Source organism: Amia ocellicauda, chromosome 20 (assembly GCF_036373705.1).
Source record: "Amia ocellicauda isolate fAmiCal2 chromosome 20, fAmiCal2.hap1, whole genome shotgun sequence".
In the NCBI taxonomy this organism is placed as follows: domain Eukaryota; kingdom Metazoa; phylum Chordata; class Actinopteri; order Amiiformes; family Amiidae; genus Amia; species Amia ocellicauda.
This window is the reverse complement of record NC_089869.1, coordinates 15,257,721-15,275,993: the sequence shown is the minus strand read 5'-3', so window position 1 is coordinate 15,275,993 and position 18,273 is coordinate 15,257,721. Positions and strand designations below refer to the sequence as shown.

The 18,273-nt window shown below is 37.8% G+C and overlaps 3 protein-coding genes across 3 annotated transcripts; 1 reads left to right on the top strand and 2 right to left on the bottom strand.

Annotated features, from left to right (window-relative positions):
* Positions 1 to 645: 645 nt before the first annotated feature.
* On the bottom strand, positions 646 to 8,401 carry tubgcp2 (tubulin gamma complex component 2). Its single transcript, XM_066692721.1, has 18 exons — positions 8,301 to 8,401; positions 7,656 to 7,822; positions 7,246 to 7,374; positions 6,911 to 7,087; positions 6,512 to 6,671; positions 6,059 to 6,266; positions 5,510 to 5,709; positions 5,126 to 5,315; positions 4,891 to 5,036; positions 4,502 to 4,682; positions 4,152 to 4,332; positions 3,729 to 3,901; positions 3,457 to 3,585; positions 3,241 to 3,361; positions 2,403 to 2,546; positions 2,026 to 2,154; positions 1,747 to 1,910; positions 646 to 1,652 (listed from the first exon to the last, which is right to left on the bottom strand). Exons 2-18 carry the CDS (start codon positions 7,803 to 7,805, stop codon positions 1,577 to 1,579), a joined length of 2,658 nt encoding a protein of 885 aa, XP_066548818.1. The 5' UTR covers positions 7,806 to 7,822; positions 8,301 to 8,401; the 3' UTR covers positions 646 to 1,576.
* Positions 8,402 to 8,606: 205 nt separating this feature from the next.
* znf511 (zinc finger protein 511) lies at positions 8,607 to 12,114 on the top strand. Its single transcript, XM_066693524.1, has 6 exons — positions 8,607 to 8,933; positions 9,197 to 9,270; positions 9,425 to 9,626; positions 10,040 to 10,164; positions 11,074 to 11,259; positions 11,829 to 12,114. Exons 1-6 carry the CDS (start codon positions 8,727 to 8,729, stop codon positions 11,893 to 11,895), a joined length of 861 nt encoding a protein of 286 aa, XP_066549621.1. The 5' UTR covers positions 8,607 to 8,726; the 3' UTR covers positions 11,896 to 12,114.
* Positions 12,115 to 13,541: 1,427 nt separating this feature from the next.
* Positions 13,542 to 17,042, bottom strand: msx3 (muscle segment homeobox 3). Its single transcript, XM_066693399.1, has 2 exons — positions 16,565 to 17,042; positions 13,542 to 15,866 (listed from the first exon to the last, which is right to left on the bottom strand). Exons 1-2 carry the CDS (start codon positions 16,974 to 16,976, stop codon positions 15,448 to 15,450), a joined length of 831 nt encoding a protein of 276 aa, XP_066549496.1. The 5' UTR covers positions 16,977 to 17,042; the 3' UTR covers positions 13,542 to 15,447.
* Between the last annotated feature and the right edge of the window lie 1,231 nt (positions 17,043 to 18,273).

Below are 18,273 nucleotides of genomic sequence, written 5' to 3'. Positions count from 1 at the left end.
TGTAATACAATTAAAAAAAACATGATGTAGCTAAGCCTGTTTTCCAAGGAACATGGATTTTTTCTTTGCCTGTGGTTAGATTAGTTCATACTTCAAAACATGAAACTACATAAGTATATATGTGTTGTGGATTTATTCAGTGCGTTACTGATTTTCCCCCAATTAAAGGTTTCATTTTAAGCACAGCCTGGTAGCCTAGTCTTCAGCAGCAGAGGAAGAGGGTGTTTTGTGACTTAATGAATGGTGAAATAATTGTGTATAAAGAAATTAGTGTCATACAATGGAGACCTTTAATAACATTGTGTGATTACGGTCAATTCAAACAATTTGTCATAATTTAAATACTAGTTCTTTTCATATTGTCATAAATAATGTCCACATCCAAGAGATTTTAAAGACTTTTGTATAAAAATATATTTATATTAAAACGCTCTTCTCTATTGATTGCAGGGTTATGTCCAGTCTTAGTTTGTGCATTAAATATGTATTAACAGGGAAATCTAATTGTTTCTTACATTAGCATTTTGAACACCTATGTGAAACATTTTCATTTGCATATATGCTAGGTAGAAACAACTTTCTTCACCGGGAAAAAGGGCTGAACGTTATTCTGACACTATACATTCAAACAAATGAAGCGCACAGTTCTGCAGTAGAATTATATAACATTTATTTTAATAACAATTTAGTAAAGTGCCCTGAAGGTTATTTTCATCATTAAAAACAGATGACTAGCAAGTGGTCGCTACTCTCTAATCAAAGACTTCTGAAAACGGTTTACACAAGCTACCTTTCATATGAGTATTTACTGTTTATTCAGTTAAAGATGACAATAAAACTTTGAAATAAAACAGAGTTGTGATCAAATCAAAACTGATCCTACAGGAAGACATTCTCGCAATGATCATACTAATTTTAAAGGAAGACAACACTTATTGATAACCTGCTCCTATCGATATATACACTTTGAGTTTGAAAGAAATGTTCAAATGTCAAGATTTATTCACATGCTTTGTAAGCTGAGGAGCACCAGTAACGTGTTTGCAACTGTCATCCTAGGCGGAGGTCATTTTGTGGTAACCACCAAACTATCTAATTTAAAATCTGGGCGTTGTTAATCTAACAACCGTGAGATATTGGAGCTTGACAATATAACACGTGTATGGACAAAATGTAGTCATGTTTTATATTTCTTTAAATTAAAATAACGCCTCCACCAGGGATGCCGTATTGGCAATGGAAATACAAGTCAATAAATCTCTGCATTTGCTCCCTTAGTTAAGAAAAGAAGGCTCATCATTTTCATGTTCAAGTCCACTCTTGCTAGATGATTCATACCCAGGGTGGCATTTTCCATTAGATACACGTACACACACTTCAACGTCAAGAGCAAATAATACAGCATGCTCTCTCACAACACCTAGTGAGGACTTTTCTTCTTTCTGTAAGTGTTGGAATTGAGATAATGAATTAATAATGTGTTATCTTTTCATAAGGCCAAGTCCTGAATCTAATACACTGTGAGTGCAGTGTGCTGTGCTTCTCTAGAGTGAGCCTAAGAGCATTTAATTTGCATCTAGGCAGCTGCCTTTTGACTCCTTTCAGTAGACATGCGCTCCAGACGTTCTGTGTAGAAACCATTGAAGTCCAGCCTGCAAAACGAACAAACAAAACCATTAGCTGTGATCGCTGCTCCTCTGGGTTGTGCTTTTTCATCTACAATCTGTTTTCCATGACCAAACTCACCGGTAGATGATGTTTATCATACTGTGTTCACAGTCATTGGTGCTGTAAATACTAAGTTTGTCCAAGAGGTCCAGTAAGTGAGTGCTGAAATTATTATCAAACTTGTTGATGGTTGCCTCAAATCCGGCCGCAGACTGCAGGGCATCAACGTGCTCAGCTAAATACTGAAAGGAAAAATAAAATTAAAATCTTTAGACTCCCTGAATGTGTAATTTTCCCTTTTGTTTCTAGGCTTTTATGCCCACTGTTATTTTTCCAAAGACAGGCCTAGTATCTCACCTTGGAAGTGAGCTTTTTCTTCTCTGCCTCCTCGATGCGTTCGTTCTGCGTTGGAGGGCCGCTCATCGTTCCGTGTTCAAGTGTGAGACGACTCATCTCACTGTCCATTCTCATACTCTGGGTAAACCTCTGGGGTCAAACAGCAGACATTGAAAATGCAGCAGAATGATCAATAATGGCAATAATTCCTCAGTGATTGCATTAAATCTAATATAACTATTTCAAAATATTACACACAGACTGCCACCTGAACAATCTACTGAGGAGATTAATAAACAAATGTTTTGCCAGTACAATTATCTGCTCAATACAAAATGGCAAACGTATTTTCCAACCTCAACATTGGTTTGAGGTTTCCGTTTGTGACCTCAACAGACCTGCATGCAGTTGGTGAACATCACACACACAGACATCAGCTTAGAGAAGATCTTTAAAAGCTCAGGGTTGGTTAACATGCAGTCCTTCAGACAGTTATCCAGGAAGCTGGTGTGGTGGCATAACACATCGTCAATGTTTGAAGCCTAGGGGACACAATTTGCACAGTTAACACTGATAGTGTTAAATCAACTTTATGTCAAGGTTTGCACTGGAAATATCATGATAGGCAAACTTCTTTCATAATATCTTATGATAAAACTCATTATGAGTAATAGTACCGTATTCAAGGCATGATTAAAAAGAACAAAGAGAGCTCCTAATCATAGTTACATCCAGGAAAGTCCCCCGACCACTGGTGGTTTTCAGGATCAGGTAAGCTCGTCACATCGTTCAGCCTTCTAGTAATTAGTAAACACTATAGAAGGCTACTCTGTTGAGCCCATATGAAAAATGACTTCATCACGTAGATCACAAGAGTAGACATGGGGAAAGGTATGGGGGCGCACATATCACAGGATTTGTATATATCTTACCACATGCGTACTCTTGTGATCTACATCAATGGTTTTCAATCCGGTCCTGGAGTGCCCCTGCCCTGTTGGTTTTTGTTCCAGCCAAGGTCTTAATTACTTAATTTAATGGTAAATTTCTTTGTTAGTTGAATTAAGGATTCAATTAAGCAATTAAGAGCTCTGTTGGGACAAAAACCAGCAGGGGGTACTTCAGGACCAGTTTGAAAACCACTGGTCTACATGATTAAAAATAACATACTGTAGTCAGTGAGTCAGATTTCTGGTCAACCTGAAATTGATAACCCATCCCATGGATCATGCTTACCAATTTCAGGTTATTCTCCATGATATGCCATGTTGGTTCCATTACTTCAAACATCATGTAGTACTGTATATTCTGGACAAAATTCAGCATACGCTGTCTCAGGGTAAAAGCTGCAGCAAACCTACAAAAAAATTTAAAAGTTAAAATTAAAATACTATTAAGAAATGGTGTTCAGGGACTAGATGTGGGAATATTTTTACTTTTCCTTCAACCTACCATTTAGCAGAATGAAGTGAATATTGTTTTGCAGTTTTGTTGCTGATCCACACATTGCACAGAAGTCTCTCCACATGCTTACAATAAAACATGTGGCGAAACAGCATCTGATATCTGGTCAAAGCTTTCCTGGATAAAGAAGACAAACTTCAAATGTCAAACATCCTATGTGTCAGTTTCTGATTTATTTTCTGTTATCTATAGCTGCTTCATAAAATAAATATAAAATTGTCTAAAATAACACTAAACAATTTCCCCTGAACAGGTCTTACCTGTTGATAATAAGTGACAGCGGCCATTTAACAATATAGTCAAAAGAGAACGCCTCCAGCCCACTCAGACAGATTTCGGTTGGGTCCGCATTGATGATAGACTTTTCTTGCTTTGTTTCTATTGCTAGAACCCGCAGCAATTGAGTGATGACATCATGTGGCATCAAGTCAATCTGTAAATCCATTCAAAGGGTAATTAATTTAAATCAATCAGAATGAAATATGAGGTGTTTCAGAAACTTCTGTATTCTACAAAGTAGCTACATGGCGCCACCACATGGACAGCTGAGAAACATCTAATATGAAACTACAATTTTACATGAAGTTGGGCGGACTTCAGAAATCTATTGAAAAGTTAACAAATACTTGATCTACAATGAGGTAGAAATATATGTAAATGGACTGATCTGACATGTACAACACCTTTAAGTCGTCTTTGAATGGGTCTGTATTTGCAGTGCTCATCCTCAAAGCCAGCTCCAGTAGAGCTTCTAGCCTCGGGGGAATGATGTCATCAACCGGCTTTTTCAGCTCTTCCTCGGTTAAGTCCATAAAGTGGACAAAAAAGTCCCCCTTGTCCATTAAAAAATAGTGCTTTATTGACCTGTAGGAAAAAGACCAATAGCATATTGTTAATTTTAATATACGCTGGAGGACATTTACTTTCAGAACATTTTCAGCAAAATGCCTTTAAAACACAGCACCCAGACTCCCCTAAACAAGAATGAAGTGATCATTTCTGACCTAAACGCAATTAACATTAGTGAATTTACCGCAGTCGTGTTACCAGCTCCTTTTCCTGCATCAAGAAATCCAGAAGGACCTTGCTGGCGTAATTGTAGGCTTTTTCAATTTGCTCTACATACGCCCTCTCTTTCAGTGTGTAGAGGACCTCTTTAGCATCGGGACAGGTGACATCACGACCACACTCCCTCACAACATTCAGATACTTCCCTAGACCACGGGACAAGATACACGAAACAGAACACCACTGGATAAATACTGAATTTATGCAAAAAATTAAATAAAATAAAAAATGAAACAAGTAACCGTAGTATCACAAGAGCTGAGACAGTAAAAGTGAACACATGAACACACAAGCTGTGTAATGCCAAAAAAAAAGGAAACATTGGATGTGAAAGAGAAAAAGTGCCGAGCCTACCTGTGCTCAATATTTTGTCGGCCATCTTTTGGAGGAAGGATGGGATTCTGTGCTGCACTATGGTGTATCTCTGATCCCAGTACTTATCATTATAGTCTTCCTGAATCTTTTCCTTCTGCAGCTCATGTTCTTCCACCATGAATTCACTTATTACAACAAAAAACAGTCAGTAAGAAGGCTGTAACTACCCTATGTTGTAAGTAAAATAAAACCCTTACAGTCCTTCAGGATGTACCTGTATGGGTCTTTGATGATCCCCCTGTAGATCCACTTCTCCAGGATTTCAAAATAAGGAACGCTGGCTGCTTTCGTGAGGTACAGACACAACTCCTGGGCCTGACTGTCTCCGGTGAAGTTGAACGTCCGGTCATGAAGGAGACTGAGTGTTGCGCCACCCATGCAGTCTCCCTTATCAACTGAGGTTGCTATATAAATATAAAATTAAAAAGAAAACCACTAAAGTTACTCAAAAATTCAAAGAAAACTGAATAAGGTCTGCTGAAAACAAAGCAGCTTCTTACATATCATTGCATTTCACACCACTTAGATGTATACCAAGTGAACTGTTGTGTGATAAATTTAACTCACTTCACATCATACTGCTGGGTACTGAACTCACCAATCGAAGCTAGGATTTCCATTGTTCTCATTGTGGGCTGAATATAAAACCACAGTTTCTGAAGAGATAGCATGCTCTGTCTTTGCAGGTGTTCCAGCTGGGTCACCAGGATCATGTACTCCTTCATTAATGTTCTCATGGCTGCGGTCAATGCGTGATTGACTTGGCCGTATTCAAAAGAAGACTTCTCTTCAATGAACCTGCGGGGATCATGATAAATGCCCAATTCAGTGGTACGCCCCTAAGCAAGTAACAGCTTAAATGAAAAGTGCCAGTTTTTAATGCCGAACACCTATATTTAACAACTAATTTAAAAAGGTGCCACCTACAACAGCACAGTTATCTCACACTGATGGCACTGGTTTGAAAAATCTGGACTGGAAGGATGACTGCCATCTAATAGTGCACCAAAACCACTTTCAACTGACAGACTTTTATTGATAACCAACAGAAAAAGGTATCTTAAGCAAAACAATGCAAAAGGAAACAATAATAAGCATATAAGGAAATGGCATTTGGTGAAAGTGAAGTACCTGCAATTTCACATACCTTGTTATTGTGGAATAACTGGCAGCAATGGGCAGAATACGGTTCACAAGCTCTTTAATGGACATGTCTAGAGTGGCATCAACAATAAAGGAGCGGCTCTGTCGGCCCAAAACTGGCTGGGCTGTAATCTCTCTGCCATCCACTCCAATCAGTAAATACAACAGGTCTTCTACTAAAGCTTGCTCCTGAGCAGCTAATGGCAAGTTGCCTAGGGAAATATGAAATACACGAATTACTCAGTCTTTTTTCAAGTTATCTTGAATCCATCAAAATATATATAAGTATCATGAAGGTAATTAGTTGTTCTAAGATAAGTATACACTATCAGATTTTGCTATTAGTTGCCTTTTTAAGGGGGTGATAAGGAATGCTGACCACTGAGTTTATCTGAAGTGCAAATGTAGGAACGTTTTTCATCTTCTGACAATGTCCAATAAACTGGGAAAGACATACCAACAGCAACTGCTGGCTCAGTCATCCCACTGGTGCCCGTGATGAAATCCCCAATAAGAGCAGGCCTGTCATAAACCCAGTTTGGAAACACAGGAATGGGCTGCATGGGATTCTTCTTATTATGTCTGTCCCTAAGCATCTTCCTAGTCACCTCGGAGGGCTAAACGAAAAAAAAAAGGAATAAACCTACAGAAAAGGCAGATCAGTCACAGCAAATTAAAAAAAGAATAATCATAAACTGAGACACTCAAAGCTTTTATCTTGTAAAGCTGTAGCCTTCAAAATATATCCCTTCACACAGGTTATAGACCTAATATCTGTAAGAACTGCAATGTAACCATTCTGTGTCTTTAACTAGAAAACTGCAGAGATGAGAGAATCCAGAGCATTATGGGATACCTGCTGTACAGTGGAGCTGGCGGTCACATTCCCCAGCTTCTTCCTGAGCTCCTCCAGTTCTTGCATTGACATCTTCGTACTGGTTGCAGGAATGTTGAAGTTCGTGCTGCTACTAGACGCAGCATTTGCCGAGAGCTCAGATTTTTCCTTAGCATTCTGTTGCAGATATTGCAGGGTCTGGAAAAATCAGAAACCAAACAAAATCTAAGTGTAAATTAGATCCCCCATTATAGAAATAATATAAATATAAATACAATAATAAAACCACGTCCTGACGTATTTTCGGGTGGTTGTAGTCATCATGTACAGTTTGTTTTGCGAATCACTTCAATTACCTCTTTATCTTCAGTCAACTTGGATAGCAGATAAACCAGGGGATCCAAGTTTCGGACATTCCTGGATTTCAGTTCATCATATTTTTTTAAGAAGTCCTCGGGTGTTTTTGAATATTCAGCAATTTTCACCTGTTATTAAAGACCAGTTAACCAGTTAACCCTAAATAAGTCCATTACAACAGATAACTAAATATATTTTCAAGAATAAAATGAGCTGCCCCAATCACCTGGAAAAGCATAACAAAAAGTCTAGGTATCAATCACAAACTGTTTAAGTGATATTGCTCCCATATATCTACTATATCTTGTTCCCCCTAGATGTCCAGCTTTCAACATTTAAATGCACCATTAAAAAAGTACTTGATGGCACATAAAGTAAGAAAGGGTGCAGAACAAAAGATAAAGCCTACCTTGGCGCTGTGTGCAGACACTGTGGTGGTGACGTAGGGCGTCCTGTTCTTCTGCAGGAGGTCAATGTAGACCTCTGCCCCATCGCCGCCACGCACATGGAGCAGACTGAGCAACTCGTTCACGTCGTGGTGAATACGGAACTCACTCATGGCTTATTCCTGGAGGCCTAATTGATTTAATAATAATAATATCTCAACATTAATTCAGTGCATTTAAAAGTCAACCAAATATTACTAGTTTGTCTGATCGTATATTAGGTGCACACTCCCAATGACATTATGCAAAAGAAACACACAAAAAGTGTCTAGATATTGGAGGAATAGTAGCCTGTACTGCACTTGTGAATCCAGAATTGTCTTTTTACCTCACTTAAGAATCATTTACTAAGCTAACCATTTCAATAAACATAACAGCACAAGTTTGTTTCTGATTTCTATCGGGCTTATTTTACAGTGCTTCAAAACACCGCTGACATGATCTGCACTAACGCAATTTTAATATGCCTTCCCGTCTACACAAACCCATACTGATCGCAATGCCTCCCATATGCAACAACATCTAACGGTTTAGACTTGGTTACGCCATATTTTCAGTCAATACAGTTTAAAAGTATTTATTGAATTGATCATATGAAAATATCTTACCGCCCCTTGGCAGCGCGAAACACAAACAAAACCCTCCACTGCAACCTCAACCAACGTCCGTCACACTCGGGAAACTCTGTCCCTGAAAGTAAGGTTCCGGCCTAGAAAATATGACTTTACCGTCAACTTCAACTTATATATTCTATTGACATCAAATACATTAAAATAGTTATTAAATGTGTATTTCCATTTTTAATATTACAAGGCTGAAATATGCACGTTTTATATATAATTGATATAAGAATAGAAATAGCGCCGCCCGGACGTTTTTCAACGGCACCACAAGCGCGCAACAATTGAACGGACGGTAGGACCCAGGAGACTGCTCGGCCACGGCAGCGCCTGCGTAGAAAGCTGAAAGAGGACGGTATACAGGGACCGATATCATGTTTCAACGTGTTTTCCTATCATTACATTTGAACTATTATGTTGCAGTATGAGTTAATTAGTTTTTTAACCGACCCCGATACCAACAACGCAGATATCCAGGCGATTCCAGTATTACCAGTCAAGCCAAGACCAGAAGAAGCCAAGACAGAAAAGCAGGATGACGACAGTGAGATTGAGATTAGCTCACCCTTTACTTTCACTCCACAGCGAACTAGGTTAAAAAAGGAACATGAATTATTTGAAGTAAGTTTTGCATATTGGGTCAAAAAATCTTATTTCATAGCATGTAGCATACTGTTTTGTCTGTGCACGAAAAATGGTTGACGTCATTCGAACACAAGTAATTGATTAATGATGCAGACAGAACCATCTGAACAATACACATGATGTCCCCCTGTCCCCATTAAAGCCCTATGCATTCATATTATTCAGCTACATTTCACATAGTCTTGATATAATCCATTTGAATTGACTGTAATCTGAAATGTGTTGCCATTTGTGTGCAGGATGGGGATATACAGAGGCACTTATACTTGCAGGATGTTGCAACTAGTATCGCAGAGGTGGCTGAAAAACCGAAGTGAGTACTGATAAGAACATCATTTTAACAGGATGAAACAGCATTCAGACAGTCATCACTGAATATTCTTAATCCGACATTATAACCAGTGTTGCCAGTTTGTCTTCTTGGTGATGTGCCATTCGTATACAGCTCACCTGCCTTCTTTCCCCAGGGTTTCGGAGTTCAGGTGCCACATTGCAGGCTGCAGGCAGCTGTTTGACACCCTGGAAGGATACGAGCATCATTACAACTCATTGCACCGACATGTCTGCTCCTACTGCAAGCGGTATTTTCCCTCAGGGCATCTTCTGGACATCCATATTCTGGAGTGGCATGATTCCCTGTTCCAGGTCATGGCAGAGAAACAGAACATGGTTGGTTTATATCAATGTGCCTATCTATCCTTCTCACAATTCATACAGGGGGTCACAGCAGAGGCCATCCATGTTTTCTCTAGATTTGCCAAGAATTTATTTCATTTCCAACCCTTGCTATAAGGTACTATAAACAAAACACGAAATCGACATCATTATATGCAGTCTTTCTGGCCTACCAAATCTGTCACGTCTCCTTGCATTCATTTCAGGTTTCATCTAGTAAGAAAATAAAAATGCAGTCAAAGGCAGATTCAATATTATTTTCCCTTTACCCTTTCGCTGACATCTAGTGGCATTGAGAAGTGGCACTGGAAAGATGTATTATGCTAATATGACTCATTTGTATTGCTGCTAATGAAACTCAGAACTGATAAGTAACTGACATCTGTTTTTGTTCTCTTTTTTTCCAGTATCAGTGTTTGGTAGAGGGCTGTGGTGTAAAATTTAAGACAAGCAATGAAAGAAAAGATCACTTAATAAAAAATCATAGCTATCCTCCAGACTTTAGATTTGACAAGTCAAAGAAGAGCAAAAGGTAAACCCCATTTTCCCTCATTTTAATAGTTGAAATGTGTAGTGTTTATTTACTTTTTTTAAAGCATGTTTTGGATGTGTAGTGTAAGCACCTAATGTTTTCTTATGTAGAAATTATTTTAATGTCATAAAAACATTTTTGTAAGTGGTAACCATCAGAGAAAGTTTAGTTTTCCCTGTGATTGTAAGACACACTGAACATACAACACTATTCTGGCCAAATTCTTGATATACATCTAAATATTTGACCAAGAAACGGATATTTAATTAGCTTTTATTATGTTTCACTATTTCAAAGATAATCCAGTTAGTTGTGGAACTAACATCTGAATGGTAGTATTCAATTGGGCGCCGTAGAATATTTTCAAACTATTTGTAACCACCAAATGCATCAGAAATTGTAATTACTGTAGTTTATTCCTAGAACCTAAACTATCTTGTTATTGATGCTGTTATTGATATTTAGTTTCTCCAGGCTTATATGGATAGTAAGTTAAATTTGTATAGGGCTGAGATCTAATATTGCCAAATATTCAAGTTAAAATTCCTGGCAACTTACCCAGAAACCTCAGTGCTTTTTTCCCCCCTACTGAATAAAATGACATAATTGGAAACAAATGCCTGCGCAGTTGCAGATAAAGAAACATAAATAATTTCTTAGTATCGGAGTTACTCAGAAAAAAGAAACCTTAGATTTAGTAATATATATATTTTCTGATTCAACAGACATGTTTGTGTGACTGTGGATTTTACTTATTGGACCAATATGATGTCAGTTGAAAGAATTCTTAGCCATTTACACAGTGGTTATTATTTTATTATTAGAGGTCAGCGCTTAGAGATGCGGTCAGTTACTGTAAGGTTTGTATGTCATTGCAAAAAATGCATTTATGTAATTTTCAATTCGCAGCAAAGCCCAAGAAAAGACAGATGTAAGCATGGAGGTTTCTGAAGAAGTGGCTCTTCCAGCCAGTGATCCGGGAAGTGTGGAGTCCATGGAATTCTGTCCATCTAGAAATCCAGATCTGGCTGGCCAAGAACCAATGAATGCAGACCGTGGTCATGGGGAGCAGGCTAAACCACGCTATTCTTACAAGTCAGTTTTATTTTTTTAACTTTAATTACAGTACACAAGCTAAATCACACTAAATAAGAGATTTGTTTTATGACAGAAGACAGAATTGCCAGTGAATTATAATGTGGTTTTAATAATAAATTCACCATTGAGCAATTGCACCATAATGTAACATTTGCTGCTAGAAATGCTCTTCAGAGATTGTAAGGTTACAATAAGTCTACTGTAGTTTTTAAACCCATGGAGCCTACTGTAAATTGTGTGATTTGTCTATGATGTCCTTCACCTGAATTATGGATCATTCTTTGTAAACCACATTGTTTATTTACTAACCGATATATAAATAATATAATAATGCCCACATGGCTAACTGTTTTCTGCAAGCTCAACATATTCTCTCCCTAGTCAAGCGACACTGTAAAAAGACTGGGAAATGTTAAACTCTGGCAGTTTAACTGTGCCAAAATCTACTGCGAAAGTTTAAAAGGCTTAAACGTAACTTTCCCTGACAATTTAGAAATAATATCAAGTTGAAAATCAAGTCCATTGGATTACTGTATAATCCCCCATTTATTTGGTTTGTTCCCCAGGGTACCACCTTCAATTTGCTTTGGCCAAGGCTCTGTACGGGGATTTAGAGGGAGACGGAAGAAGTGATATTTTCCTGACTGATGAAGAAACAGTTGGAGAGATAAGTTTTACTGATCCTTGAGGCTGTAAAGTTTTCCAAAATCTTTGGGGATGTATAATGCCTGTAACTGAATTATCTGCAACATGCTGTAACAATAAATGTATTCCTTTGTTTTCATGAAAGTTTTAATGTTATATTTGAGAACTGAAATTTAAAATAAAAATAGTATTATTCTGTTTGGAAAAGATGTTTGAACTCTCATGAATTGTCTAAAAATATAATGTACCTTATCATATTTAAATTAAGGTTTTCATCGATGATGTGTAATTAGCAGAGAAATGCAACCAAAAGTAGTACACATGTGCAGCTGAAATTCATCAACAGGCCGAACGGTGGCGCCCCGGTATTGCCAGCAAAAGAAACGCAATGCCTGCAGCAATAATACATAAAAACATTGGGGATATGAAATTAGAAACCTGTAGGTCATCGCTTTCCACAATTATAATTATTAATAATAAAAATATACAATCATAAAATACAATATATACAATTCAATTAAATAATGACATAAGTAGCTTGATGCATGTTAGATCCATAGATTTCTGTCTTAATTACGTATTATTATTGGTTTTGGAATTGAATATTATATATTTTTACTTAGAATAATGAAAATGACTATTGTTAGAAGAGCTTTAATACCGGCTTTACTATACTGTGTCCTCGGCGTCCCCGACGCGCTAATATCTAATATCAAAATATCTTTCCATCGGACTTTTAATGGAGGAATCAAACTATTTTCTTTAAAACAAATAAGGTTGTGTACTGTGAGCAAGATAAATAAATAGATGATGTGTTTATCTAAAAAAATGCGGTGCAATTAAATCAAATGCACAACATTGCAAAACAAAAAAGATACAAAGCTGAAACAATAATTATAAGGAACAGTACTGGTTAAAATACTGATTTCAACTACATTTTCCATTACTAAGTCGTATGTTTTAAATAAATTGGCCAATAAAATACTGAACCATTGCTTAATACTTGCTGTACAATTCTGTAGAGAACTAGTATTTGATTTGAAACGGAGATGAAGTATAAAAACGCCTGTCATATTCCAGTTGCAAATAATAATTAGTAAAATAGATAGAGGCGATTTGTCGGGTGATTCGCTGCAGACCCGCAATCTGCTATTTCTGTCTTTCAATGTTGGCGCATCATTGCGATTATAAAAACAGGCTAAATAATAGTCAGTCAACACAGAAAACCCCCCAAAACAGACTTGGCGACTAAGATAGTATAAGATTAGAAGAGTAGAAGCTGTCTTGGCAGAAATACTGTCCCACACTCTCCAGATGATCGTCAGATACACTTATCCTGATCTGGACCCTGCTGATTTAGGTATATAGGCTACTCTTCATTATTTGGGAAATGCAAGTGAAGCAATGCTTTCCTACTCCGACTAGGCCGATTTAGTTATTTTGTGTTGACAGGCCGTAATGTGATTTTTTGTTTTGTTTTTGTGGAGTTTGAGGGGTTATCCTAAACAGCTGTTTCTCATTAAAATATTTTTAAAACTTTTTATATATAAGTCAGATATGAAATCGATCCATTTTGAACATTGCAGTGAGATGTTTGCCATGATCAAACAAAGACAAGATTTCCACAGGAGTAATGCAAATTAAAAGACTTTATTGAATACTTTGTACAAAAAGGCATTTGTTCTTTTCTAACTCTGTACAAATAAAATATGTACATTGTAGAAATGTACATGATTCAGATGTAAACATGTTTAACATTTTATATATAATATATAATAATTAAATATCGATCATCCTGCTTATTCTTTGTGAAACAGTGGTTGCAGAAAACCATAGGGAATAGTCTACATTTTTATTTACAGTCATATCATGTCTATATATATATATATATATATATATATATATATATATGAATACAAAATACAGCATTAAGATATACGTTTACCCTTCAATCGGGTTACACGTCTATGTTTTCAATAGTGCTTTATTTTAAGAGCTCAATTTAAAATAGAAAATACAGGTTCCTTTAATATTCTTTCACCAACTCACAATGATAACAGGAACCATGAAACTTATAAAGTTTACTGTTTGTTGGTAATACAAGGTCTCAAAGTGATGCAAGTGTACACACACAAACACACAATTAACAAAGTACTTATCGTTGTTGGCTCATTATCAGCTAATATGGATGTACACTGCAGTATAATATTTTACCAAGAATAATCAAGGTTTTAGACAAGAAATAGAAGTATCGTTCACAGTGAAAAGGCCCAGGATTTGGATTGGATTGTGATATTTTAGGATCTCTGAGAACACATTTAATAAGAATAGCTTTTTTACCCCCAATCCATGCAAATTATTACTAAATTCAGTTTTTTCTTATACATTATTTGAAGATCTTTGTTCTGAGCTGATATATATTTGGTTCCTGAAAGTAAAAAATATTTTGTCATGTTTTAATTTTCGTCAACCTACGTACATTAAAACAATCTGTAAAACAATATTCTTGACACCTGTTGCTCTTACAAGTCGGTCAAATGTTGTATCTCGGGGGGGAGGTCTGTAAAGTAAAAATACTTTTGATCCCAAAACTTTATCAACTTAAATTAACTGGAAATGAGTGATCTTTCACCACCATAAATGCATCGTCCTGAAAGGCGAATATGGTATATTCATATTAACCAGCTGTGGTGTTTACGGTATATTTTCTCTTTTTGCTTTCAATTCCATATATTTTGTATAAAGCTTTCAAAATAATAGCGTCCACATTGTGTTAGCAACGATACATGTATTTGATAGCAGATATGGCGTGATGAAAATGTCCAATAGTCAGGTAGGCCGTAATAAACAGTTTTATATATATTTTATAATTTATTTTATTGCATTTGTTCTTGTATGCACCGCTACTGTTAATTCTTCAAATAACTTTAAATTAATTAACTAAAAACTACATTAACTGGTGGCTATGCAACGCCTGTTTCTAATTGTGTTTTATTATGTTGCCGTAAAATGGTTTTCATTTTCATGACATTTTAGGGATAATATTCCTGGTTTAAAAGATGAATTTAAGAAGTGCAGTATGGATCCCAACCCCACAATAAACGACATTAGTTTAACAGCTGTATATGTTATAAGATACCGTGTGAAAGATATGAGCTGTAGGCTATACTGTTTGTTTAAACTAAAAATATATTTTGAATATTAATATTAACAAACAATGCAGTAAACCAAAAACTCTGCCTTAAGAGCTGTATTAATCAAATGTATGTATGTATTACATTTATTTTCAAACTGAAACGATTTCAAAAATACTATTTTCACCTTTAAATATTCGCCTTCAGATTATTTTTGATGTGTGTTTCTGAATTTTTGGTGGTGCAGGTGCTCAGGCCAAGACTGGGTGCGAGTAGGAGTCATTTGTCGACGGTATATTAATAAAACATATATATTACACAGTTATCATACTTGTGCCCAATGGGCTAAAATAGCTGAGCTCAAAAACATGGCTTTACAATAGGGCTGGTTTGTATCAACCTTACTTTAAGATAAATAATACATCCCATAGGTGACCGGTCCACTGAAGAGTCCTGGCACTGGCAAGCTGGGCCTGGGGAAGGCGTTTGAGTGTCCGTACAGTGATGGAGAGCCCATGTGCGCCCCGGCCAGGGGGAAAGGAAAGGCAAAGGCAGGTAGCAGAGGCTTGGTGGCAAGTTTGAGTTTTTCCAGCTCGGCCTCCTGCAGTCTCTTGGCCTTGGCCCTCCGGTTCTGGAACCAGATCTTGACCTGCGTCTCTGTGAGGTTGAGCGAGTTGGAGAACTCGGCCCGCTCCGCGATGGACAGGTACTGCTTCTGGCGGAACTTCCTCTCCAGCGCCAGCAGCTGCGACGTGGTGAACGGGGTCCGGGGCTTTCGGTTGTTCTTGTGTTTTCTGAGGGTGCAGGGAGGGGGACTGGACTGTCCTGTGGAAATGACAGAAATCGTTACAAAGTCGTGTAAGGGCTGTGTGCACACGGATACAGTATACAAGATGCATACTTGCTTATACTCTTTACAATGTCTGATACACGCAGCTGACGTTTCCCACCATTCCCGAGCACACTGCAATGCAATGCTACCGCTGCGTTACAGGTGATGCATAGGCCTTTTTTGTTCTTGCACAGATTGTAAAAGAGTGCAATCTAAGGAAAGGACAAACGTCTCAACAAAAGCTCTCCTGTAGGGTGAGCAAACGTCGGAAACTATAAAATAACTATAGGGAAAACCCGCATACTTGAATGAAGAGAAGCATTTTTGCAAAACCGGGTGTAATAACTCCTAATCTAAATAATGAGATAAGTATTCCAGCATCCCATTCTGTTATGATACTAACAATAGTTTACACACAAAATAAAGGTATAATTAACTTTTTATTTTACATTCATAACATAACTCAAAAACATAAAACACATCATAGGGGATTGTGAGAATTTTCCAATTCCACTTCAGTGAAGGTTTAAACAGAAGAAACCACAGTGATGTCATTAAGACCCACACTGACTCATATTGTGTATGTTTTATATAGCTGAAAGAATTCCGTCCCCAAATACTAAATGCCCAAATTAAACCATTATACCTGTCAGAAATAACCATGCAAATCATAGTAATCAAAGCCACTTACTTGGAGGAGTTGAGTAAGCTGAAGATTGAAACCAAGTGCTCTGCTCGTTGTCATTCACGTCTTCGCTTTCGGTTTTCGGACAGTCTCTCAAGTTTGGCAAGCTCTCCCCGGAGATACTCTTCTCTGCGTAATGAGTCCTTGGAGAGCTGGCTTTGGGCGCCTCTGCCACCGCTTTAGGAGGCACCAAACTCGGGTCGGTGGAGGAAAACTGAGTCCTGCAAGTCGCCCGGTCCGAGATCAGCGATTCGACGCTAAAAGGGAGGCTGGAGATCTTGCTTTTACATCCTTTGGTGGCCTGTGTCTGATCTTTTGACGGGAGATCTTCCTTCTCCGGCTCGTCTCTTGCTTGCGGCTTCATCTCTTGGGAGAGAGACCCCTGGACAGGATTCATGATGCGAGAGTAAGGGGCCATACACCTTTGGATCAATCGCTGGTCACTCCTCAATCGCAACTACACCGGTGCTCAAGCGCGTCTGTAACTTTGTGACTCTCTAGTGGGCTTTCAGCTATAAAAGTGCTGCAACTTTTCTCTCATCTCGCCGCCCCCCAATCAGCTGGTGAAATTGGTCACATGGCCCTGCCAGCTTGTGTTTCGATTGGCCCACTGGCTTCTAAAAGACATCAAGAGTGATTTTGAGTAAGAAATGAGTAGTTAATCATAGATGTCTTGCTGTGGAGGTTTATTGATGGCTCAAGGGCTCTAGCCTCCTAGGAGCACAGAGCCACTAGAGCAATTTCAGTGTAATTAACCAGTAGGGCAGCCTTAAGAAACAGTCTCTTTACTCATTAGCTGGGCACTTATTGAAAACATACAGGGAACTAGCCACCCCCTTTGGCATTTATTTACGTGTATTTTGGTCCAAAACAGAAACATCTGACATTTTCCGGATTTTTCACGTTTTCATAAAAACTGAACTAACGTGTGTGTCAACTGAAGTAAACAGAATTCAATTCTCGCAAAACTTTTAATATTCATTTTGTATCTCACTATCCATCCATCCCTCCGCCTGTGCGTCTATATCTATCAATCCATCTGCATGAAAGTGGCATGATATGTTTTGGTGGATAATGCATGCATGTATCTCTTCAACATAAACAGTTGTTGTTTTATACATAAACAGCTCCATAAATTAGATCACAATCACACACACACACCATTACAACACTGCAGAGATTGTCTTGGCCCTTTAAGGTTGCTAAAGCTTCAATGGAAAAGCAACAGGCAATCCTTCACCATAAGTCAAAGCATTTAATAAGGCAGACAAGTTATGTTTTGCAAGGCGCCAGGCTCGGCAGGATCAAACAGGAAGCTACCTCGGGGAGAATAGGCAACAGTTAACTCCACTTAACCAATTGTCCTCGAAAAGTTTCATGTCTAGTGCATGGCTGGAAGGGGAACATTTCTCACAGCCTGCTTACATCAAGCACCATTAACTATTTCATTTCTGGATTTTCATTGGGAAAATAAATAAAGGGATCATTTAGGGAAAAATAAGCACTATATATACCCTACATGTGTTTGCATCCCTCTGCTCTGCAGGGTGAGGATCTTAAGCGATCCACATCAATAGCCCAATCACTTTATATGTTAATTATAAGGCAGTTTTAAACATTAAACAGTTATGAAACGGCACTTTTAATCTTAAACCCCATACCCCCCACCATACACACACACACACACACACACACAATGGACATCTCATACAAAG